Genomic DNA, 25,980 nt, shown 5'->3' on the forward strand with positions numbered 1-25,980 from the left:
AAAAAAGGCCACAAACTTATGAACAAGAAATCAGAAAAAAAAAAAAAAATCAGAGAATATATTTTCCATGAGCATTTCCAAAGGAACACACCAGAAAGTAAGCTTCAAACGACCATGGCCAGGTGACACAAAAAGAAAGAAGCCACTGAGCAAATGTGACAGGTCACGGCTATGCAGCCGTCCTATAAAAACAAAAGACAGCAAGACTCCTTCGGAACAATTTGGGCAGGAAGACCTAGAAATCAGCCCAGTCTGAGGCTGACCTTGAGCTCTCTCTGCCCTGGGACCTGCCTGGATTCCTTGCTCCTTCCCAAGACAAGTAAGGTTCGAATTCAAATTAGCCAATCTGTCCTGCAAATACAGTGGTTTCCATCACGAGCCAACCCAGGAGGCAGTGCTGCACTGAGATTCCCACTGCATGGCTGAGGAGGCGCAGCTGCCTGGGCGGGAGGAGAAGCTGAGCCGCTGGCTTCAGGGATGCAGCCTTCCCCGCTGCTGCCCAACCGCTGCCCGGTGTCCACAGCCTCAGGCCAGAGCTGCCCCAAACTCCCCACAGCTCCATCTTTATTCTGGAACATGCACCCCAAAGGTCTGGCCTCTAGCTGAAAGGCTTGAATTTATTTATTCATTTATTTATTTGGTTCAAGGTCTCACTACACAGGTCAAACTCATAGTGATCCTCCTACCTCAGCCTCCCCAACGCTGGGATCACAAGCGTGCGCCACCGCGCCTGGTTTCAGTTGTTGGCACAGAGCACCCAGGGTTCCAGGGCCAGCACGGCTTGCGGTACCAGGGATCAAACCTGGTTCCTTGAACTTTCCAGACAGGTGCTTAGACTGCCGAGCTATCTCCCCACCCCTAAAAGATTTGAATTTCAACTATAGAAGTCAGAGAGTATAGATGGCTTCAGTGAGAAAATAGGCTTGAACAAGATATTTTTACAGATGACCTCTGTGGCCACGTGTGGCATACGGGCAGGACTAGGGCAGTGCAGAAAGCCAGGAGTCCAACTGGGAGACGGCAACAGGAGTGCAGCTAGTGCTGCGGGGCCAGAGATATAGGAGGCGTGCCAGAAAAACGTGGTGAATATTTAAATTTTTAAAAACTGAAGTAAAAGGCACGTGGCCAGCAGCCTCTTCACAACCCTCCGCCATCACTTTGAGTCTATTTAGCCCACCGTTCTTGCTGCTTTCTGCAGCAGCTCTGATGTTCTTTCAGGCCTGTCGTTAGTTATACTGTCGCGGCCGCCTCCACATTCTGAAATGATTCAAAGTGTTACCCTTTCGTGACTACTTGGATGTTGGGAGAAGCCAGAAGTCACATTGTGATGTGGCAGAGGACGCAGCAACAAGCTTTTCTGAGCCTGTGTGTGTCTGGGCGGCGCTCGGCAGCCGCAGCCACCATACTCCCATGTCTCTTAGGGTGAGACAGTATTCTGAACGAGATTAATGGAAATATGTTTTTTACTGCAATAATTTTTCGAAATTTCAACACGCACCATACATTCTGATCACACTTCAATATACAGTGCATATTCAGAAATATACAAGAGGCTAGAAATCAAATCAAAGATACCTTTCCCTACCACTAAGACAACAATATGCAATGTATTAATTATTGAAAATGTACTAGTAATCGGTTGTGAAAATGTCTCATTGCTATTTGTTTCTCAATAAAAATATTTTTTAAAAAAAGAAAAAAAAAGATACCTTTCCCTGCACAATGTGTCAACACATTATGTATCATTAATAAAGAAAGCCTGCTGATGATTATAGGACAAAAAGCAGAGTGAGAAGTGCCACAGATCTCCATGGTAAAGTGGAATAGTATTCTAGAACTGACTCTCTTACAATACCATATGAAATAAGCAAAAGGAGAAAAAACAGTAAAAATTGTATGCATATAAAAAAAGAACAACACTTAATATGAGCAGCCAGAAAATTCTGCTTCCAATTATGGTGGATTAGCTCATATTAAACCCACACTCCCAGCAGATAACAATTACACACTCCAGGCAAAATATACACAAAGCTATGGGAAGGCGCAGGGAGCCCCAAATCCAGACGCTGACTTAAGCCGACACTGGAAAACCTGCACCCAGGCAGGGACCGCGCACAGTGGCAGGAACTGGGTCTTGTGGCCTTCGGGAGTCAGAAAACAGTCCAGGACTGCCACAGCGGCTGGAGAGCGAGCAGGAAGCCCCCACTGAAGAGGCAGAGTGTGGCAAAAGCGAGGCCGAATCTCTGGCCCACTTCTGAATTCTGACATGCAGGACAGAGGCCAAATTGCCCAGCTTAGCAGGCGACAGCAGTGCCCAGGTTCCAGGTGCTACCCCTGAGGGAGGAAAACCCGTCCCAGCAGCCTAGCAGACTGACTGATTAAAAAAAAATTTTGAAAAAAATGTTAAAATTTGCAGAGGAACATAAAAGAAGCCATAGCCTGAAACAATGCAAAATTTACCACAGTCAGGAGAAATCCCAAATTTACTGCAACAGGAAACTGCACTCTACAAACAAGAGAAAAAAGGGGGAAAGGAATCCATAAAGACCAAACTCTGAGACCACCAAAATGCTGCACTAGCTGGTTAAAAAACACTTAAAGCGCTGCAATATTCTTTAAGTTTGCCAGTAGTGGTGTTTGGGAGGAGATGCTCACGATGACCGAACAGACGGGAAGCTGCAGCAGCTGCAATGGAGAGCCACAGTGAGGAAGGACAGGAGCACAGCTAGGGAACAAGGGCGGCCAGGGAGATAGCTCAGCAGTTTAAGCACCTGCCTGGCAAGCCCAAGGACTCGGGTTCAATCCCCACTGTGCCAGCCTTGGAACAGGCCATGGTGGTGCATACCTGTAATCCCAGCCTGGGGAGGCTGAGACAGGAGGAGCACTATGAGTCCAAACTGCAGAGCGAGACCCTATAGTCAATAAATTAAATAGAAAAAAAAAAAAGAGAAAATTTTGCTGCGAAGTTCTCACACTTTGTGTGATTAGTATAATAGTTGCTAAAGGTAGGTTCTCATCAATTAAAGATGTATATCATGAAACAAAAATCATGCAAGAAGAAATAAAAGGTCAACAGAAGAAAGTAAAACAGACTAGAAAAAATCCTCACCTTATTCAAATTTCTTGAAATGAATACAAACTCTACAAGGAAAAAAAGAGAGGAGAGGCTGGAAAAAGCAGAGGAAAAGGCAGAGTCCACCGCGTAAGAAAATTACGCCAAGATTTTTAAAAACTACAGAATATCTTACTAAGAACATGAGTTCAGTAAAACAAGAGCTTAATGACAGATGATAAGACAACGAGATAGAAAATAATAGACTAACCCAAGACAGAATAATCTCATAGGTAAATTAGAAATGACAAGGAACTGATCAGATCTTGGTGACAATCACATCACAGATGTAAATACAGATCAAAGGCGATCACTGTGCACACGGGCGAAAAAGACAAGAAGAAAGCCTTCGGAGAACACAGACAGCCGAGAGAAGGGTGATTTGCATCCCTGAAGCTAGAAATCTGGAAAATGGGAGAGAGTATCAAAGACACGTAGTGTTATTTTAAAACTCTTCACACCGGGAGAAGAATTGAGGAAATCGCAGGACTATACTGTGTTCTGAAAAGCTGATGCAGAAAACGCGTCCTCTCGGGGCTGGGGATAAAACGTTCTTTCGGCAGCCAGCAACACGAAGCCGATTGCCAAGAAAAGGGAGAAAATTAAGCAGGCCTCAGACTTCGCACCCAGGCTGGATCCTGGTAGGTCTCGGGGCAGCGCTTCTGACGTTTTGAAAGGGAGAAGGGTAACCTGTGGATGTGGCAGCCAGCCCAAGTGTCATCCTTTCCTCGAGTTGTCCTGCAGTTTCTACCCCTCTGATGCACGCCAGTAAGTTCTCACATAAAATCGCATCCACATGACCCCGTTTTCCAAATGGATTTCTTTCTCTGTCTTCCTTTCCATATGCATGGGAAGGTGCCAGGGATAATGCTGACAGTTATTTCTGGCTGGTGAGGCTGCTTTGATGGTTTATTTCAATCTTTCACTTTGTCGTAAGGCTGCAGGGAAAATGACAAGAGATGACACAAGAACATGCCCAGCACAGTGCCTGCCACGGGCGGCTCTGGAGTCCTCAGCTCTACCACGAGCAGAACCAGGCTGCGACCAGACAATCTGTCGTGCTTCAGCTTGCTGGCGAGGCAGAACAGAGCCTCACAGAAGGTGCCTGGTGAGTGTTTGCCCAACTTAATTAAGCTGAAACCAGACAGAGATGACCTGGGTCGAAGGAGCCAGTGATGGGCCACAAACTCTTGGGGCGGGAAACCTCACAAGGAAAATGCTATGAAGGCCAGAAAAATGGCCCGAGGCCAGGAAGGGGAGGGTGGTAGACAGACATTCACCTCCAAGAAGTGGACCCCGTCTTGTCAGAACTAGCCAACAGCTGGACACCTCTGGGTATCACATTATTGAGGCTGGAGACGGACTGTGTGCAAGGGAATTTTCTCTCTCAAGAGTAGACACTGGCAAGTGATGCTGGCCCCATCCCAGGGTGGGCTGAGCCGACGACAGTCCAGGAGTGGTGGCACACGCCTGTAATCCCAGCACTGGGGAGGCTGAAAACAGGAGGATCACTACCAGTCTGAGCTGCATAGTGAGACCCTGTATCAAACACACACACACACACACACACACACACACACACACACACGAGTGGATTATGGGCTTTACATATCTGATATAACTGTAAATCACTCAATTTCTTTCCCTTTTAGATGAAGATTTTTTTTTCCATTAAAGGAATATGTGTCAATTATCAAGAAATTTTGAAAATACAGAAGCAACAGGAAGAACAAATGACACTCACACATAACACTTGAAGACAGTCTATGTGTCCTCAGGTCATTTTACAGCCGGGGACTAACCGCACACATGCCTGCTGCAGCCGCAGCCCTCGGCTCCTAGCTGTCTGCGTGCTGTGCGGATGTGCCAGACCCTGTGCTGCTTCTGCTGTTCGACACTTACGTCGTTCTCATGACTAATGATCCGCCAGCTATTTTTGCAGATGATCCATTTTCCACATTTGAAAGTATTCGCCTCTCAGGAACAGAATAGCAACGACCATGTCAAAGGATACCGAAATCATTAGCAAAGACGTAAAGGTCCTTACCTTGGTTCGCCATAAAATATCTAAGGTGCAGGTCATTACTTTTGCTGAGGTTCTTCAAAAACATGCTGTAATCCACCGCAGTGTCTCTATCAATGTTGTAGCGTTTTGAGAACCTGAAACACAGAGATTCCTTGCAGACCAGACATCACGGTGCAGCGGCGTACGGCGAAGGCCATCCTCGGCGTTCCTGAGGCACGCTCTGCGTTGGAGCTTGCATTAATTTTAATGTCTGCGTCTAACTACAGCTGGAATTAGAAGCAAACCCTGGGAAATGTCACTGGCAGGTTTTTAAAATGCAGAGACTCTGGAGGAAACCAGCTGCTCGGCCTTCAGACGGCTGAGCAGAGACCTGAAGCAGGCAGGACTCCCCCGCCCCGCCACCCACACAGGTGCCCCCTCCCCTTCCTGGGGAGAGGAGGGCACCAGGGTCCAGGCAGCCACCAACCCACTGGGACAGCGAAAGCAGGTATGCCAGCTTCCTGTCTTCTGTGGAGGGAGCCAGGTGGCACAACGTGCCCACCACCAGGGTGCCTACGCCGGGAGGGGCTGGAGACACACAGGGGGCCTTTCTGATTGCATCAGAGAGAAACCGCGGTCCACAGATGACACCGGGCTCAAAGCAGCCAACAGCAACTGGAAGGACCCAGGTTGTCCCTGAAGCATCTGCGGTGTGCACACATAACCAGAAATCTTTGAAACCTGTGAGCCACTAACATAGGCTGAGGTAAACAGAACGCCCGGATTCTTCAAAATGGATTTGCTGTTATTCAAGCCTGCTACTTGAGAAATGTGTTTCCAGATAATTTCTGAGTTATTATATTTCTTTAAAATTGACAGTTTTTATGTGTTTGGTTATATTTTCACCATATGTGTTGGTTTCTATAATTATCTAATTTCATGGTGCTTTTTAAAAATTTTAGTAATTATTACTTAAGGTATTTGTTATTTTTCTGTTCTCCGAATTTAACAGCAAGCAATGTCATATGTTTATTTCAACGCATACCTATTTTCCCACTTTGATGAAGTCTGCCTATTGTTCTAGGAAGAAAACTTATCTTCAGGGATGACAGCTGCCAGATGCGAACAGAGACTCCCCAAGAAGCCCCGTCTTTCCTCCTTGGCCTTGATCTTGTAAAAATATGTGATGACTTCGGGAAGCCGAGGTGGCAGCTCGTGGGGACCTCTCTGAGTGGGGAACCCATTGGCTGGTGGGCTGCTCCAGGAAAATGCAGGATGCTATGGAAGGTCTGCTGCTGGCCTGCGGGGCTTCAAGAACAACGCACTTCTTGAACCCAGGGCTTCGCTCAGAGACAACCCTGCCACGTGGCATGGCCCAACCCGTGCAAGCTCGCAGTTCCTGCTGCAGACCCCCCGGCGGACAGAGTCCCGGGGAACGTATCCTGTGGATCAAACCTGAAGCTGGACACCTCAGCCCTGCCCAGGAAGACAGCGTGTCCAGAGGCTTTTTACAGGAAGCAAAGATGGGAGACAGGAACATTCCTAAGAGACAATGACAACAGTCTCCGTCTAAGGACGTGTGTTCGGGGCAAGGGCCTCAGACATCTGCAGAAACCAGCAGGCAGGTGGGCCTCACTGGGGCCAGGCTGGGAGAAGGAAGGAGTCCAAGCGATCTGCAAACCTGCCCAAGCTCAAACACCTGCAGAAAAAGCCTCAGGCTTTGGGCAGCAGGCTGACCCCTGAGATTTGGAGGTTAGTGTACTTCCAAAATTTGTTTGCTCACAGATTACATTACACAGACTCAAACAGTTCGGCCTGGAGGGAGAGTGGGCTCCAGCCTACTCCAGGTGAGCGTGTGGTGCTCTCTCGCTCTCCGGTCTCTTGCTTCACGCAGGCTGGACAGCATTCTGCAGCCTACAGGGAACTAGGAGCCCTGGGCACCCAGAATCTCTCCAGGCGTGGCTGGCATGGTTGACACATGTGGCATTCAGCTCTGTCCTGGGAGGTGAACTCTCAGCCGAGCCTCAGGGGACCCAGAGCATCCAAGGTCCCAGTCTGAGGACGCCTCGTACAGCACAAGCCTGGCCTCTCAGGCCTGACTTGGAAGCGTGAGCCCCGCCGTTCCCACAGCGGCAAGGGTCGAATGCAGCTCGTAGTTAAAAAGCTGCTACATCAAAGAAGGGCCTCCAAATGGCATTGTTTCTGGCCCCCAAATTAAAAAGGCACTGTTAATACCGAAGCAGCTTCTCTGGGAAAAGTGCGCAACTGAGCTTCAGCCGGGAGACATGAAGGCCAGGGCAGCGACGCTCCCCTTTTTGATCCTCCGCAGGCCCTTGTCTGCAGGAAGCAGTTCTATTATGTGAAGTTTCTCCGGCCTTATCTTGAAAACAGCATTGTTTTGGAGGCTTCAAAACAAAGTCTCGAATAAAAATTCGTGCAGTTCTTTATTATTCAATACTTAAGAGATGGGGAAACAGACAGTAACATTTTTTATAGATTTACTAGGTTGGAGACTGCAGTGCCAAATGCAAGGTTTATTGTCAAATAAAACACAGCTTTGTCTTTGATTGCCTGTTTTAGAAGAGCGCTGCTTCTGTTCTATAATTGCGTGTGCAAAATTATTTAATTTGTTTTGTTTGGATCTTATTCTGGACACTTTCCCAGCCGGAAAGGATGTAAAAATTAAAACATCTATTATGTCTTTTATATTCGGAGGTGGGTTATAAAGAGGAGCAAAGAAAAAATATTCAAAGAAGTGGGAAATATCCTTTTTTTTTTTTTTTCTTTTTTAAGTTTCCTTGCTATTTACCCCTGCAGCACGTGTGCCACATGTCCCTGCCCTGGGGCCAATTCCTCTGCCACTAGCAGCAGCTTCCTTGTCCTGCTTGTCTTTATGAGACCTGTTGGGGGCAGTGATGGCCCAGCTAGAGCTCCTTCTGCCCCGAGGGCAGCAGGAAGCCTTTGCTCCTGGTGAAAGCAAACTCAGTACTTTGGTGAACAACCTGCTGGATACAACTGCCCTCTAAGTGGCAGGGATGCCCCAAGCCCCAAGGGATGCGGACAGTGCAGGCAGAAAACAGCAACAGTACTATGCTGCGCCCTGTACATGCAAACATAGGTTACTGTCTAGTGTATGGCCACAGAAACACATTAATAATTCATAATAAGATACAGCAATTCAACTAATACACTATGAGAAAAGTTATTTAAAACATTTCTGGGATTTCCCATTTCATTGTTTGTTTATTCATTGAGACCAGGTCTCCCTATGCAACTCAGGTTGGTCTTGAGCTCACTTTGTGGCCCAGGCTAGTGTTGAACTCCCGATGATCCTCCTGCCTCAGCCTCCCATAGATAACTGAAATCGCTGGAAGCGAGGCTATGGGGTGTTTCAGGAATCCTTTGAGAGGCTTTGTGTCTGCTGGGTGCGTTAGGAGCGGGCCAAACAGGAGCCCGCCCTCCACTGCCTTTCACTCTACCCCACTTCTGCACGGAAGCCACGGGTCTGGCTTCTTCTGAACGACCTGGAGTTCACCCGAGGCCCTGCCAGAGCCTGCAGGCTGCGCTGCCCTGTCAGCGGGAGCAGGTGGCGGTGGCTTCAAGCACGAAGGGGCAGTTAAATGTGCAGAGCGCGCCACCCCACCACACCCACAGTGACAGCCTCCTGGTGGAAAGACGGGTTCATGTTAGTACATCACATCCTCACACGGTTCCTCTGAAGCCCGGCCTGGAAGCAAGCTCCACGGTGGGCGACAAATGCCTGCGCGGGAGGAAGGAGGCCAGGCGCCGGCGCAGGCAGCACGCGGTGCAGGCTGGCGGATGCGCCCGCTCTGGGGCACCGGAGCATGGAGCTGCCAGGCAGGAATTCTCGGGGGGCTCTGGGAACCAGGAGAGAGGCCCGGAAAGAAGGGGGCGTGAGTGAGGAGGGATTCGGGCTGCAGGCCCCGGGCGCCCCCGTCCCCCCGCACTCACTTCCGGTACTCCTCCTCCGTCATCCGCAGGCAGAAGGTGTCCAGCACCCTGCGCAGCTCCTGCGGCTGCACCAGGCCCCTGCGGTTCACGTCGACGAGCTGAAAGGCTTTCATGACCGTTTTCAGGTTCCTGAAAACCTGCGTACAGAAAGTGGTTTGGGAAAGGTCAAGAGACACTGTGTTAAAAGCCAAAACGGTGATGAAAAATGTGAAACTTTTTTTTTTAATACTTCTTGGAAAATACAATGTTTTCAAAGATTCGAGGTGGTAGGCATTGCAAAATGACACGTCTAGGGAAAAAAGAACACTTCGCATCTATTGAATGTTTTCAAAGCAATTTTCTTGGTAAACGGTCTTAGTAAGTTTAAAAAAAAAAAAAACTCTTTCTGATGTAAAGCAGTAAGTTTCAAACACAATTTGTTCCTTTTTAGGACTGTAAGAAAAATCTTTTTGTTAATTGACACTTGAAAACTCCAGTTCTGGCAAAGCTGGCCTCAAATGAATTTTATTTTTCTCAGCCATATGTAAACTATTTTTACTAGGAGCTGGAAAATATGGCTGCATATTTCAGCCCCTCTGAATTCTTTTAAAAGTATTACAGAAAGTTTTAAGGAGCTCTTCCCCCCAGTGCAACAAAGGATATTTATTGGGCACACAGGGGTTCAAGGAGAGGCCTTGAACCCATGTGAAGGGCAGGGGCCTTCTGGGCAGAGCCCTTTGGGGGTCCTCTGCACCCACCGAAAGAACAACCACTTCCTCATGTCCAGACTGGGAGCTGAAGGCGTGACCTAGCTCCGCCCAGCTAGCCAGGCCTGGTGCAGCATCAAACTCAGGTTCCTCCTGTCACCACAGGACCCCACAGACGGGAGCAGACAGGCCGATACCTATTCATCGAGACAGGGCAGAGCCCAGCAGCATGGCTTGCAGGCCTTCCACAAGAAGGACACCGCCCGCCAAAGTGACCTAGGAAGCTTCGGTTGGAGCTGGCCCTAAGCTGGAAGGGGTGCCTGAGCACGGGAGCTGCAGTGGCCTGCCCGGGCCAAGGTGGCACAGGAGGGCAGCAGGACACCCAGGCGTGGTGGGTGGACCTGCAGCGGGGGGTACAGCGGGGTCTGGAAAGGGTCTGGTTCTACATCCCTGGACCCAGCCCGTGGCCAGCCTGGACCCTGAGAGACAGCAGTGCACTCACAGGGTATCAGGCCAGACAGGGCCGCTCCCTTCCACATGCCTGGCCAACATCCCCTGCTGCCCACAGAGGACATTTGCTGTAGCCCCTCCATGGATGGCTGTCCTTGCTCTCTGGCTCCAGACACCATGAGCTGGTGACACAGGTGGCTTCCCTACCCTGGGGCCACATCCAGGCCACTGCTCAACCTCAGCCCACCTGCTGCCCACCCCCCAGGCACTGCACCTCCCAATGCTCCTGCCTCGACTAGGTCAGCCCCACGACTCACTCTGTGCCCCATGATAGCCAGGCCTTCTGCTGTGACATGCAGTCCCTGGAGGTCATGGCTCCTCCCTAGCCTCTGGCTTTGTGCAATCGGCCTGCACCCAGCCACGCCCTCCCCCCTCCACTTGCTTGCAGCCCTCAGTCCTCCTGCCACAGGCACCCTCTGGGCTCATCTGCACCGTTGGATATGTACAAGCCCCTCTTCCCCTGTCCCCACGCCACTCCCTGGAAGACCTGCCTCTGAGAAGATCCTCCAGCTGCCTGGCCCGGCCCCTACCCACAGGGCCTGACGTGGTAGACAGAAGGGGACCACGGAGCACTTCTGGGACCCCTCAACCCTCAAGCCCCAGGCCACTCACCAGGGCAGGCAGGATGGGGGGCCTCATGCATGTGGGGCAAGCCCTCCCCTGCAGAGCTGCACCAGCCCCTGCACCCACCTTCTCTCTGCTGCCAGACCTCCTAGGCAGGGGTCCCTCCCTCAGTGGATCAACACCCACCCTAAGTGGATCAACCGCACTGGGTATCTGTGTGATGACGGGGACCATAATGGGATCACTGACCAATGCCTGCTGTGTGTGAAGCCCCATCCTAAGCCCCTCTTAACAACCAGAGCACGGGCCAGCAAGACACAGCACCCACTGGACGGCAGGCCTCAGGGTGCCACCCTCCTCTCCAGCCACCACCGTGGCTAGAAGCTGAGCCCAGAAGTTCTTGTACTCTCAGCCATAGGAAACTCAGCACTGCCTACTACCCATCCCTGTTCGCCTCCTCTGGGCAAATGGAGGAGGACATGAGACCACGCACTTTTCAAAAACCCCCAAGCACCCCATATGGATGCCGTGGAGCTGGCAGCGAGTGCCCACCCACCAGGGCTACGTCTCCAAGTTCCTTATCACTTGTCAGACTGGAGGTTGGCACAAGCCGCAGCACAGAGCAGCAGATGGCGAGGCTCAGCCGGGGTGGCACAGTCAGGGGGCCCCAGGGTCCAGAGCTGGCCCCACGTGCAGCACGAGAGAAGGAAACGGCAAGAAAATGGCAAGAGCCCTCCTGCAGAGGCCTCCTGACTCTGTCTCCTCAGCCTCTGCCCTCCTGGTCCCCTCTGCTGGACACTCCGGGTCCCTGCATTCGCTCAGGTCTCAGTCAGGAGCTTCCTGCTGTAGGGGGCTCCGTCTTCCCTGTAGCATTTGTCAACCTGGGGCAGGTCCCATCTGCCTGCTGTCTGTCTTCTTCCGGTGGAATGTGGCGGGGGCTCTTGGTCACATCCGCTGGAGATGCCCTTGAAGATTTCCAGAGGGGAAGAACCACTCACTGTACCTGCTGCCCAGGACGCCCAGCCCCAAATCTACCTGCTCTGGGGCAGGTCGTGGAGGTGCCTGATCTGGCTTCCTAAGGACCCCGCTGCAGACGATTCATTCTCCAGCTTTGACTTCGCGTGGTGGTTTGCGTTGGCCCAACCTTGCAACCAGCCCCTTCCGGCCGGCTCCTCACAACCTGCAGTCCCCACCCTGGGGAGCCGTGGCAGCTAGCAGAGACAGTGCACCCAGGGAGGGGGCACGGGGCCCAGGGGAGGAGGGCTGCCGCTCCTCTGCAAGTCTGACAGACGAAAATGTGGTGGTCATGTCCTCCAGTCCCCCAGAGAAGCCAGCCTGGGAAGGCGCTGCTGCCTGGCCGCCTCACTGGCCGGGCCTGGCCGTCTTCCTACGAGGTAGGGTAAACCCTGCCTGCTGATCTACACCTGCAAGCAAAGGAGGGCTCTGACACTTGCAAATGCTTGGGAAAAATCAAAAGACTATTTCATGCCACGTGAAAAGTTATGTGAATTTCAAATTCCAGGATCCATAAATAGATTTTTCCTGGCATGCAGCCACGCCCACTCATTTGCATATTGCCTGGGCTGCTTTCCCCCTGCAAGGGAGGAGGGAGGAGGAGCCGGGTGGCTGGAGAGGAGAGAAGCCTGACCCAAGACAAAAAGACTCCCCAGGCCTGGACCCACCGGCCAGCTCTGCATACTCCGCAGGGCCTCCACAAGGCCCCGCACAAAATAAAAGGGCTCACGATTTTCAGGGCTGAGGATTTTCAAAGCAACCCGAAACAATACTTAGTTCTGACTTTAAGGTGCAGAAATCAAGAAACAGGTTTGAGGTCTTCTAAAGAAGCTGCCCCGGCACCCATTCCCCTGAGGATGGACCTTTGCTAGCCCTCCCCCGCCACACGGCTTGCCAGGCCTTGAGGGGGCCTGGCGTTTGTGATGCCCGACTGGGCCACGACCCAGCCCATCCTGCACTACGACACTCTGTGCCCTTGGAGCCCTGGGCCAGGTAGGCAGGGACCACAGGGGGGACAGCAAATGGTCCCGGGGAGAGCCTGGCTGGGAGAGGCAGAAGGGAGAGCCTCAAAGCTCTGAAGTGTAGCTGCATCAAGCAAACCCCTCACGTAGCATCTCCAGCAAAGAAGAGAAGGCCTACTCATATAAGAGTGAAGACTTTATATAGGGAGATAGCTCAGTGGCATAAGCACGTGCCTGGCAAGTGCAAGGTCTCAAGTTCAACCCCCGGTACCGGAAAAAAAAAAAAAGTGAAGAAAAACAAGGAGGTGATTATAAAGAATAAAAACAGTCAATTTTTAAAAAGTAATAGAAACAAATTTTAGATTAAAATGTTCTAGAACCAGGCACCATGGTGAATGACTGTGATCCCAGATACTACAGAGCCTCAGGCAGAAAGATTGTAAATTCAAGGCCAGCCTGGACAACTTAGTGAGACCTTGTCTCACAATGAAACTTAAAAATGAAAAAAATGGGCTATGTATGAATAATGGTTGATATATTAGGTCAACTTGAGAAGTCTAGAAGCTCAACTAAGTAAGGCAACAGTTCTACATCCTGGGGTGTAGAGGACATGCCCTCGGAAGGCTGTTTACACTCTAGGATGTTGAAATGGTTGATTCCTTGTGTCAGTTTGAGAAGTTTAACTGAGTGCCCCAGCAGGGGCCAGGGCCCTCATTTGTAAATATCCTGAGTCTATGCAAAAGGGCCTGAGGATGGTGTGAGTGCTGCACCTGCCCTAGGGCGGGGAGCCCGCTTACAATACAAGGGAGGGAAAGAGGTTTTACTCTCCCCCTTTCTAGCTCTTAGTGCCTTTGCTGTCCCCCACCACCAAGAGCTGCTGCCCCTCTACTATGCCACCATGGTTTGGTGTCAGCTGACTATGGACTCAAAACTATGGACTGAAAACTGGACTAAAAAGTTATCTCTACAAATTGGGAGCTAAGTAAACCTTTCCTTAATTTTGGCCTTTGGGTATTTTATCCCAACAATAACAGGAAAAGTAACTAAGACAGGATGTATGTAGCTCAGTGACTGAAGGCTTGTCTGATATTTATGAAGCCCTGGGTTCAATCCTAGTGCTACCAAAAAAGTCTGGAAAAGATTTTGATGAATTATAAAGATGGAGGCTGGGCATAGGGAAGGCACATACCACCTCCAGCCATGTGACTCATCCTAAAAAAGACACAAAAGTGCTCTAGGTGGCAGCCACCCCCAGGGCAGTTCTAGCATGTCTAATCACTGTTCTCCCTTCTTCCTCTCCACAAGGGACCCCAAGAGCAGAATGGCATGATGACTGGCCAAAGGCTCTGAAATGAGATTCCAAATCCCACCTCCAACCTGCTCTTCAGGTAACCTTGGAAAAACAACATGACTCCTCAAAATTTCAGTTTCTGAATCTGTACAAGGGAAACGAAGATCAGCACTGTAGCCCAGTCAGTTCATGGTGGTGGGGTAGGGATTACTGACTGGATCAGACACTGAGGACAGAGTTCCAAGTCACCAAACAACCACTCTCAAGGAATGATAAATGGATGAAGTGACATCACTCACCTGACCCCACCTCCCTTTCCCCCACTGTCCAGCCTGAGATAACAAAAGCCTAGGAAGGGAGGAAGGTCTTGAACAGGCAGGAGTCCAAGGCCAAGATAGGGCTTGGGAGAATGATAACTGTTGGGTGGATAGACACTGTTAGGTGATGGATAGGTGGTTAGATAATGGGTGGACCATGTATAAGTGGATGGTGAATTATAGATGGATGATGGATTGGTGGATGATGTATAAATGGATGAATAGTGGACAGGAGGGTAGATGAATGCTTGAATGAATGGGTGTAGTTAAGTGAATTAATGGGTGAGTGGATGGACAGGTGGATGGCGGGATGAACTAATCTATAAGGGATGGATGGATGGATGGATGATGGTTGGATAAGGATGGATGATTGATGAATGGACAAATACAGACTAATTTGATAAATAGATGGACAGAGGAATGTTTGGATGAAGATAGATAGATAGATAGATAGATAGATAGATAGATAGATAGACAGGCAAGTGAGTGGACAGGTGGATGGGTGAATGAACTGACCTACAAAGGATGATGGATGAACAGTGGCTAGGAAGACAGCTGGATGGACAGCTGATTGACTGGATGGATATATAGGCAGGTATATGGACGGCAGTGGTAAGTAGGTGGGTGGAGAGGTGGATGGGTAAGTGGGGGTGTGGATGAGGGGTGCGGATGCAGTAAGTGCAGTGTTCTTGGTAAAGAAGCTTCAGTAACCCAGGACAGCACAGATGCAGGCAAGAGGGCAGATGGGCGTCTTGTTTCCCAGTGGACTTAGTGATTGGCTCTGACCTCTCTGGTGGAGGGACTGAGAGTCGGACAGCAGAGCACAGAGGCGTCCATTAAAGGAGCCAGGGTACCTACTGATGGCATGAGCAGAAAATGTGACTCACCACGGGCAAAGGTAAAGCAAAAGGAAAGCTTGTGTTTCCTGCTCCCCAAGGACTTCTCAGCAATGGGGTGGCCCTCGCAGCAAGATGATGTAAAAACCACCAGAGGGGGTCCCTGAAGGCTAGGTCAGAGTCCATTCTCCTCAGGGTACCCCACATGTTGGTCTGTCCTGCAGAGTGCCTAGCCTTCCACGCTGCCCTGAGAGGTCCCTGGATCAGGGTGGTGGAGAGACAATCCCCCTTCACACCTGGGGAGAAGGGAAGCAGCACGGGATGGCACAAGGAGACCTCAGGGGCACCTCTCCCCATCAGAGGGGGATAAGGAGGAGGAAGACAATGTGCTGAACTGCTGTGGGGTGGAGGTTGAGGCTGGGCTGGCCTGCACCACCCCAGCGCCTGCCTACATGTGCCCTGAGGTCTGCCGGGGACATCCTTTAGGGACGAAAGGCAAAGGCAGATCGGCGCGTGTGCCTGTCAGGGAACAGCTAGAGGGGGAAGATCACACAGCTCTGTATTTGTCCCCCACCGAGCTCAGATGGCGCAATAAACTGCCTACAGTGGATGTGATTATTTCTCCATCGTTCTTTGTTTAAAATTCTTTTTATAGCATGTTGAGCTCCAGGAAGGAAAGCTGTGAGCCCCAATAAATATGACCACCCGGGCTTTGGAGGAGGAGAGAAAGGGCCTCGGGTTTCCTCTCCGGAGCCTGGAATTCCCTCTCCATCATCCCTGTGGAGGCTGGATGCTTCCCGGAGGCAGGCAAGCCTGAGCAACGTGCGACCGCAGTAACTCAGACCTTCTACGCTCTCTTCTGGCCAGAGCCCGGCTAGCTGTTCAGTGCCTCTCCCGCAACCACTTCCTGCCTGGTTACTACAGGAAGGGGGTCAGAGCCGCACCCCACCCCCTGCTGCACACGGAGCCCCCCAAAATGGGGGGGGGGCGCTGGTGGCACTGCTGTCAGTCTGGCACCTTCCTGTCACCACCGCTAAATTCGTTTTACATTTAAGTAAAAATTTTGAAGGGAGCCATGGAAAAGAATTTCTCTTACAATAAACACATCAGCACTCATTTTCCTTATTATTCTACTTTTGGCTATTTTGTATAAAATCTTTAATTAAAGTTTTTCTTTGAAATTGTCATTATCAACCCAGAAGAAAGAAAGGGGGGGAAAAAAGACCAACACAGCTGTGGGCAATGAAGTGCTATTCAGGACTAAATGAACTGGAACGAAATAAGTAGCTTGACTGTTATGTTCCTGGTTCTGGCTCTGTACTCTCAGTAGCACAGTCTAACTTGTCACTTTATATCGATTCCATCTGCTTACACTCTGCAGAGTATTGGCTTCCTACCGTGAACATTTCCTATTTACCAGCTGGTAGAGATGAGCCAAACCAGATAGGAAAAAATTAGACTACATTCAGAAGCTCATCAACAGAAACTTTCCAGGCAGGGACGTGAGGGGATCGCTCACCTTTAACAAAGGCTGCGCCTCCCTGCCTCCGGGGCCGGTGGGCTGGCTTGTCTACAGCCGCGCTCACCTCTGGTGGGCCAGAGACGATCCGCTTCTTCACGGAACATAGGCACACCCTGCCTTTCCCCCAAACTGAACAAGCTTGCATAAAAAGGCATCCAAATAGGACCCAGGAAAATGGAGAGAAGAACAGCAGACAAAATAAAATTAGTGAAGAAACCCAGAGCATGGCAGAGATGGAGAAAGCTCTGGCCTGGGGTCCTCCTCCAGCCAAGGCGAAGAGGGAAACGTGCTCTTCTATACCTCATGGGCCACGGATGCCTCCCCTATGTTTGATTTTAGGATTTTTTTTTAATATTATGTATTTGGCACAGGGTTATGCAGCTCAGACTCATAGCGATCCTCTTGTTTCAGCCTCCCCAGTGCTGGGATTACAGGTGTGCACCACCACGCCTGGCTTTGGTAGCCGGCACAGCACGCCCAGGGTTCTGGGACCAGCGCAGCATGCAGTACCAGGGATTGAACCCCGGTCCTTGCACTTGTCAGGCAGGTGCTTAGGCCACTATCTCCCCAGCCGCATATGCTTCATTTTAACTTTCTGAATACCTACCTGCAAGGCACAGCTTATGAGACCACTTTGTACGAAATGCTTGCTGCTGATCAAACAGAAGCCTCCTACCTAAATGCTCAGATCACCAGATGTGCAAGAAACACGGCCTATTCTTCTGACCTTTCTTGCCCAGATCAGAGGCACTAGCTGTCCCCTGGGCAGAGGTCAAGAATACCGGGGCCCCAGAACCCCACTGTCAGCTCCCTCAGGGCACAGGAAGGCCAAGGCAGATGGCTGCCTATCACCCTCCCCAGAACCCTGACGTTTACTGGGAACCACAGGAGGGAAGCAACACACCCCAGAGGCCTGCTTGGACAAAGAACATTGCCCAGGCTGGCCAAGGCCTTGGTCTGCCACATAGCTACGGCGCTAGGTCGAGGCCCAGGCCAGTCACAGGATGGGAGCTGTGTGTCATGAACTCCGGCGCGCCACAGCGTAGGGCTCCTCTGGGTCCTGACCAGTGCTCAGTGTGTAGAAAGCCTGGCTTTGGCGACACCGACCTCTCTGCCTGGCCTCTCTGGGGCCAGTGTCCACTGTGAGCCCTCCAGAGTTAGGAGGACAGCAATGCTAGGGCACCCGGTCGGCAGGACGTGGAGGGGGAGGAGGAGGGCACAGTGGAGTCTGGTTTCTAGCCAGAGGACCTGAGTGAGTGGGGTCAGGAATGCAAAACGTGGCCGTGGTGTGGGGAGGAAAGCCCTGAGCTGCCGCTTGGGGTGCACTGAGCCGGAAGTGCCCAGGTCCCCTCCCTTCACCCCCATAGCCATTCCATCTCCTAAAAATAGATCCGGCCACTGTCCACAGGCACCACCCTGGACTCTCCCGCATTCTTTCCTGAGTCAAGGTTGGATGAGCCCCTAAGAAGCGCAAGCCACACGAAGAAGCCTTCCTCCAAGGCCAGGCGCCTGCTCCAGACTTCAGGTACCAGGTCACTCAACGGACCTGCACCAGAGCAACTTCGACCGCTTCACTCTACTCCTCTTGATCAACAACCAACAGGCAGACTTCTGAGCCGCCCCAAGGGCTTGCTCACTCTTGGGTCCCACCCCACCTCGATATCTGGAACAGGAGAATGAGACCTGAGTGCTTCTGTGTCCCCAGGATTATCTGGGGCTCCACATACCTAGAGGTGCTCAGCCAACACAGGGGACAGTGGTGATAAAAGGGCGATTGCTCCTGGAAGGATACCAGGAGCCCAGCTCCAGCAAAGCCACCCATGACAAACCCCAAGGTGACCCCCCGAAAGCCCTAAGAGGTCTTTAGACCTCTCTCCCTCATGTTCTTCCTTTAGACCTCTCTCCCTTGTGTTCTTCCTCTAGTCATTGCTTCTCCCTTCCCCCAGGCTTTAGGGTTAAACGCCTCAGATCCTTCTGTTTCTGTAGTCTGCCGCCCCAGTGGGACCTGTCCCAAGGCGCACTGAGAAACGTGAGACAGCACAGACGTGGCACAAGGTCTTGCCTGTCCGATGTGCATAGCCGCATCGTCTCCACTGTCTGCCTCCCTGCCCTGTCCCTGGGCCACACTGCAGTTCTCCAGGCTGACCCACACGTCTCCCCCTGCTGTCCTCGGAGTGCGGTGACAGGCCTGTCCACAAGCTGCAGCTGCCCTCATCAGCTCCTTCCTGCCTGTTCCAATGGAACTCGCCCACAAAAATCTCATTTGTTCACTCCAAGTCTACGTGCTGAGCATGTGTCTGGTGCCAGAAACTGTTCAAAGCACTGAAGTTACAGCGGCAAACAAGACAGACAGAAGGTGCCCGCTGCTGTGACAAACGTACCCTACTGACGAACAAGCGAGCAAGCAAGTCTCCGAGGGTTCTAGAAACACACACCACTGCAGATGGAGCAGTCAGACCACACCCTCTGGGCTCCGCGGGCCTCACGGTGCAGCCGCATGTCATGGGGCACCTTCCCGAGGGGTGAGGACAGACAGCTCTGCTTCCTGTGGAAGAGTACGCAGGGGCACAGGGAAACCCGGTGGGAGGCTGCTGACAAGGCACAGACCAGAGAGAGGTCAATAGCTTAGGCCACTTTGTCGGCTACGGGGCAGAGAAAAATGGCTGGGTTCTGGGTCCCGTCTAGTCGATGGAAGTTGTGGCTGGACATGGAGCCTGGCTATGGGAGAGGGGCTGGTCCTCAGCTGCTGCTTGAGTAAATGATAAGGGGAGGAAACCGAAGAAGGATGAGGGGTGGGGCAGGAGGACATGCAGAAGTTGTGCTTTGTTAATGGACAGTGTTGAAAGGGTCCCAGAAGGAGACCCAAATGGGGGCGCCACTGGCCTACAGCCCTCTCTCTCGTCTGCAATCTTGGTAGGCTTAAAACACACACCATCATTCAGCTTTCCTCCCCACCTTTGAGAAACTTCTCTGTGAGTCCACCTTATCCTTCTCCTTACTCAGAACCCAGCCACCTACGGAGCCCTGAGGTGCCGCTTCGCACTGTCACAGGCCAGCTTGGTCTCAGCGACAGCTAGGACCAGGACTCGGGCTGCCCTCCATGAGCTCCCGTGGCTTCCAGACACCACACCATCTCAGTCCCCTCACATGACATGCGGGAGTATGTTATTTAAAGAGAAGAAAGACAAACTTAAGTCTGAAGTGCCCACAAATTCTGATATAACTGACTCTCTGCTGCAGTTTCCCCACGAAGCCTCTAGTCAATTAATAGAGCCGCCCAAAATAGGCGCTGGTGTAGAAGTATTTTCAATTAACTTTTTTTTTTTTATAAAATGGCAACTGATTGTTTTGTGGTGTGAGATCCTCGAGATCAAGCTGTAAGCGCTGCTTTTCATTTAGTTGCGTGTAGACACATGGAGAAAAGCTGTGACATTATTAATCACTATATTCAGTTATGATTGATAGGCTTTTCTGCAGGGAGGAAAAACTGCCGCAGATACAGTCTGTCCCAACAGCTCTGCGATATGCTAATATTTTCTTCAGATGAAAGGGGAGATGTGTTCAAATACCTGCTAAAGTCGGCAATTAATACCGAGTGCACGCAAAGGGGGGCTGACTGGGGCGGGAGGATGCCGGGAATGCGCCGGAGGCCCGAGTGTTTTGGTACACAGCCTCCTTGCAAGTTTGATGTGGCCTTTTTACTAGGCAGCCAGACTGCATCCGGGCACAGGCGTTCACACATGTAGTGTTCGCGCATTAAGGTGGGTTTAAGAAATGGCGGCGATTCCTGTGACGCTTTCCTCTGCTCCTCCAGCCACCGTTTCTTATGCTTCCTATTTTGGAGAAGATTCCCTTACTTGGGAAAACAAACGGCCCCATCACTTTTGCCTCTTCTCCGTGAGGATGCTGCAGAGCAAGCAAGCAGCTTAGCACCTATAATTATTTACTAATTGCCTCTGAAATGACTCGGCCTGCTTCTATACAACTCCAAGGCACTAGGGTAATCCCATAAAAATGTGTGTCGGATCACTGGTGTCCAACGCACACACTAGTCACAGCTGACTGGGTAGACCAGATGTTCCAGCATCATGGTGCCCGGACCTTGGAGCCTTCTTTTCTTTTGAGGGTTTTTGTCGCTTGGATGGTGACGTGATCAGTATGAGAGCAGATAGCCTGGGGCTTCGGATTTCTGTTTTTATGTTCCTTTAACTGAATTCTCCATCCTTACGTTCCAGTCTTCAGCTAAGTGCAGTTTCCTCGTGAGCCCAAGAAAAGGCTCGGCATTTATATGATTTTTGTTCGTTTCATTCTGGAGTGCTGGGGATTGAACCCAGGGCTTTTACACTGAACTACACCCTCAAAACTACTGCTTTTATTATTTTGAGACAGGGTCTCGCTACATTGCCGAGCCTGGCCTTGGACTTGGGATCCTACTGCCTCAGCCTCCTGGAATACAGGGGTTCCGGGCATGGGTCACCACAGCCAGCTCAAGGCCTGGCACTTATGCACATACCCCATTCTCACCCGGGTCCCAGCAGCTCCTATTTCTAAGTAACGTTACTTGAGGCTCACAACTGGCTCCCGCCACCTTCAGGCCAGGGTGGGCTTTTCGTTCCTCCTCAGCTCCTCCACCTCCACCTCGTGTAGGAGCTGACCGATGATCAAACAGTAAAAAGGCAGAAACTGTTACCCTGGCCACACACAGCTCTGCTTTGCCCTTGCCCTCCCTGGCAGAATCCTCCCTGCTGGAAGCAGCAGACTACATCTCAGGGCTTGGCCTTACAGCAGGGCCCCCACGAAGGCAGAGAGCTGGAAATACCTGGGAGAGAGAGCTGGCTGGCAGAGGCTGGGGAGAGGCAGTCACCTGGATGCCAGCCCAAGCGGGTGCTAATGGGTGGGAGACAACCGCGCCCTTGCTCCCCAAGAAGCACAGGCTGATCACAGAGGCAGAGTGGGTCTGCCTCGGAGCCTGGCTAGGTGTTGCATCGGCTGGGAACAAAGCCAGCTGCAAGCCCTTTCCTACAGAAGCCCTGAGGGGCAGGGCTGCCTGGTGGTTAGAAAGAGGAGGACATTAGAAGGGGGTGGCAGGGCGGAACTGCAGCTTCTCCGCCACCAGCTGTGCCCCTCTGTCAACCAGGTCCCCTGCATTCCCAGTCTCCCCTGTATCCACATGGGACAGCAGCTACACGCCATGTGCCTGCTCCTGTGAACACAAGGATTTATTTATTGAATGTTCTTTGGTTCTGGGGGGTGAGCCTCTGCACTGGGCTACATCCCCAGACCTGTATGCATTGTTTATTTTGAGACAGGGTCTCACTAAATCGCTACGTTTTCTAGGCTGAGCTCAGATTTGCAATCCTCCTGCCTCAGCCTCCCAGGAAGCATTTAGAATTCCTAGTAAGTATACAGTCTCTGATGGCTAGGGCTATTACTAGAGTTGGCAAAATCCAGAAAATCACATTAGTGCCCAGAAGACGGTTCTGGCCACCTTCCCGAGCCTGGAGCCCCTACTCTCTCTTCCTTTCTAATACAACCTCCCGTCTGCCTCCTTGTTCAGACATCAGCCTCCTGGGGTGCCCTGGGGTCCACCAGAGTGAGTCCAGCGGCCACACCATGGCTGGCCAGGGTTGGTCCATGCTGTTCACGGGGACCCACTCCAATGACAGTGACGGGTTTGGGTGTGGGGTGCAGTCAGGGCTTTGAGATGAGGAGGCGGGTCTATAAAGACTCACACTGAAGGAAACTGCACATTAGGAAAAAGGTGGCATTGAAGTAGCTGCCTGCCACTCCTGGGGGTGGCAGCACCTCGTGACCAAGGTGAGGTGGGCTGGTCCACCTTGCAACCCAAACCCTCCTGATTTCTTTCTGCAGGGGATTAGAAGTTCCTATTGTTGTTGAAAGTGGTAAGACTGGGTCTGCTCCTCCCCATAGGCCTGGGGTCGGGGAAAGCTTGCTTTAGGAGGGGCCTTGCAGGGGAGCCAGCTCCAGAATGAACTAAGGGGCCACACTTACTATCTTGCATGCAAGAGGCTCGGTTTGCATTCTTCTCGTTCACCCTTGTATCTCTGAGTAACTCAGAACTGTCCCAGAAGCAGCCAGGACCCTGGTTTCTACAGATTTCTCTGCCCCAAGGCCAGCAGCTCTGGCATCAGTTGTTTTTTGTTTTTTTGTTTTGTTTTGTTTTGTTTTGTTTTGCTTCTTTGGTTTTTTTTCCGGTACCAGAGATTGAACTCAGGACCCTGTGCTTGCCAGGCAAGCACTTATTCTACTGAGCTATCTCCCCAGCCCTCTGGCATCAGTTCTGGCCGAGGCCCCAGGCCCAGTAGAGAGCAAAACTCAGCTTTACCAGCTTTGACAACAGGAACTTCCAGAGGGGAGCCTGCCGTGGATGCCCTGGGCCCCTCCCTGGGCTGGCAGCTGCCGCCTCCCCCAGTGTCACAGGAACTGGCAGCAGGTCCTCCTGTGATGCTGTCACTGAGGACAGAGGCAAGGTCACCCCACCTGGCCTCCTCCCCCCGGGCATTCTCAGAAGCTAAGGCTCAGAGAGCTAGAGGTACCGGGGCGAGGAGCGGAAACCATCGGAGACTGAGAAACCCAGCTCCTTGTACAGGAAGCAACTAGGAAAGGCAAGCTCCGGGGCTCAGGTAAGCAGAATTGGCCCCTTGCCTTCCCTGGCAGACTCCTCCCCTCTGGAAGTGAACAGGCTACATCTCAGGGCTTGGCCTTGGAGCCAGGGCCCCAGGGTAGGCAGGGAGCTGGAAATACCTGGGAGAGAGGGCTGGGCGGCAGAGGCTGGGGAGAGGCAATCACCCAGACTCTGGCCCAAGTGGGTGCTGATGGGTGGGAGACGACCCCACACCCACCCAGGATGGGTGAGTGAGCAGCACAGGCTGCTCAGAGGTGGAGTGGGTCCACCTCGGTGCTTCAGGCGCTTATTACTGGGTATTTTTAACCACACACAGCCTTTCGATGGGTCCTTGTTACCTCCCCTTAGGACTTGCCTAAGGCCTCCTGGCTGATGGCTGGCAGAGCCTAGGATAGAACCCTGGTCTGAGATCTGTTCCACTTTCCCCCACTGTGCTGTGAGTCAGGGCATGGGCAGGGTGGGCTGCCGTGTGTGCCCACCCAACCCCAGGGCAGAGGAGACAAGGCTGCACCCCGTAGCCTCTCATCAATGGCTCCTCCCTGCAGCCTTGACCTTGACCTGTCCTTGCAGGAAGAACCCGGAGAACTGTGTTGTCTTCACCTTCCTGGGGGAGACTTTCTGTGGGGCAAGTCTGGGCTAAAAGGACCTAAGTGAAAGGCCTGGGTGTGAGGGAGTTTGGCTTAAAAATTCCTTATCGATTTGGCCATTTATAATCCCAGCCCACGTCTATTTGCTGCATGCAGAAAAACAATGCTTCATTATCTATCTGTGGCAATACTAAGCTGCTAAGACAAACCATTTCAACGGTTGACTGTCCCAGGAGGGTGTCGCAAATAAAAGACCTACACCAAGAGAAGCATCTCTCGGACCACATATTCTTAAGAGAGCCACCAGTGGACCACAGCAGAAGAAAGGAATCATTATGGCCGGGTTCCTACTGACGCCAACTAGACCCAAGCAGGTTGTAGGAATGCATAATGCTGTAAAAAGCATCACATTAAGATGAATTGTCTGGCGTGGATGGTTGCAGCCAGGAAACTTAGGCAAACATTTTGCGGCTCTCTGGGTATTTTTGATTTGGAAATGTACGAAAGTCTCAGAAGAGTTCAAAAAAGAAAGAAAATTTGTCACATTTCAAACCAACATATTGCATCAAATAAATTAAAACATGATTCTCAAACTGCTCGGGTAAATGACAGGCTCAAATGCATTTTAAAAAGGCGCCCAATTCCAAGCCCCGTATGACACTGCCATCTCCTCCTCCCGTCCTGAGCTGCGAGGCGGGCCTAGCCATCACGGGCACAGACAACGGGGCCACACGGTCCCCGTGCAAATGCGCGCCACCACTGCGGTGGCTAACTCACTCAGGCTCAAGTGCGCATCACTTTGAGTTGGCCTAGTTATTTTTACCACGCCACTCTTGATGGGCATTTACTGCTGAAAAGCAGTTGTTTCCTCCTCCTAAAGAAAACCCTGCTCCGTCTTAACGCAAAAACAGAAAAGGCGGCCCTGCTAATACAGGCATGATTAATACTCCGGGATTTCTGCCTGTACCACTCAGCAGCAGCGACACCATCCCAGGCAGAGCCACAGAACGGAGCTGCCACCTCAGCCTGTGCCGAGCCCCACGGGCAGGAGGCGCTGATGTGAGAACTCCCTGACAGGGCGCGGGGCCGCGTGGTGGCACCTGCTGCTAACTGGATGTCTGAGACCACGCGGGAAGGCAGTGTGTTCAGAGACCTCTGTTACCTTTTCTCCCACTTGGAGCTCAAGTTCTTTCAGGGTCCGGCAGCTGTCCGTTTCATTCCCCACTCCCCTTGAAAATAGAAACAAAGTATCTTTGTTAAAATGTTTTAATCAAATATTTGTTCAACATTAACCACAATGTCTATGCAGGAACGTATCACAGAGATTTCTAAACAATCTCTTTTAATATAATGGCACTTATTCCCTATCTAGTAGGGAGGCAAGGAAGTGGGTTAAAACACTGATGAATCCATAGCTACATGGCCGGGGTGGGGCGGGGCGGGCCGGAAGGCTGCATTTCCGCCCCCAGCAGCGTGTCCCTTCTCCCTCTGCTTCCCAGCCGCCATGACATGAGCAGCCTCTCCTCCACCAGGCCCCTTCCACCTTGGGGCCAGCTGACCACGCACTGAACTGTGAGCCAAAACAACCTCTCCTCCCTGGGTCGGGGTTGTGTCCCAGCAGGAAGAAAGTGACTCAGACAATCGCCCCGGGACCTTTGGGTCAGGGCCACCACTGTCCTGACTTTGCAGACCCGAAGTCAAGGGTCTCCCCAGACACGGAGAATGAAGGTGGGTATAAGCAAAAGCAGGTGATGAGTTCACGCCCGGCCCCAAAGCCCCTGCTGCTACCCTCTGTCCTGACACAGCGGGCTCCCCGTCCTCACGGGGGAGGACTTTACAGCTGATGTGCATCTGTACCTTCCGCCAGGCCTCACTGACCAGTGGGACACTGTCATTTCCTGGCAACAGTGACAGATGGTAAATAAGCAAGGTGAAACAATAAACAGTCTGTGAAGG

General features: G+C 51.7%; 1 protein-coding gene across 1 annotated transcript in view; it reads right to left on the reverse strand.

Annotated features, from left to right (window-relative positions):
* The window catches only part of LOC111812943 (EF-hand calcium-binding domain-containing protein 6-like), a 45,366-nt gene extending 20,123 nt beyond the window's left edge, over positions 1-25,243 (reverse strand). Inside the window, exons 1-3 of the mRNA XM_023702529.1 lie at positions 25,187-25,243; positions 9,090-9,226; positions 5,160-5,272 (exon numbers count right to left, since the gene is read on the reverse strand). Coding sequence (XP_023558297.1) covers positions 5,160-5,272; positions 9,090-9,202 — 226 coding nt within the window. The 5' untranslated portion in view covers positions 9,203-9,226; positions 25,187-25,243. The remainder of the gene's footprint in view (positions 1-5,159; positions 5,273-9,089; positions 9,227-25,186) is intronic.
* Between the last annotated feature and the right edge of the window lie 737 nt (positions 25,244-25,980).

This window comes from Octodon degus, unplaced genomic scaffold, assembly GCF_000260255.1.
Source record: "Octodon degus isolate 3935 unplaced genomic scaffold, OctDeg1.0 scaffold00153, whole genome shotgun sequence".
In the NCBI taxonomy this organism is placed as follows: Eukaryota; Metazoa; Chordata; class Mammalia; order Rodentia; family Octodontidae; genus Octodon; species Octodon degus.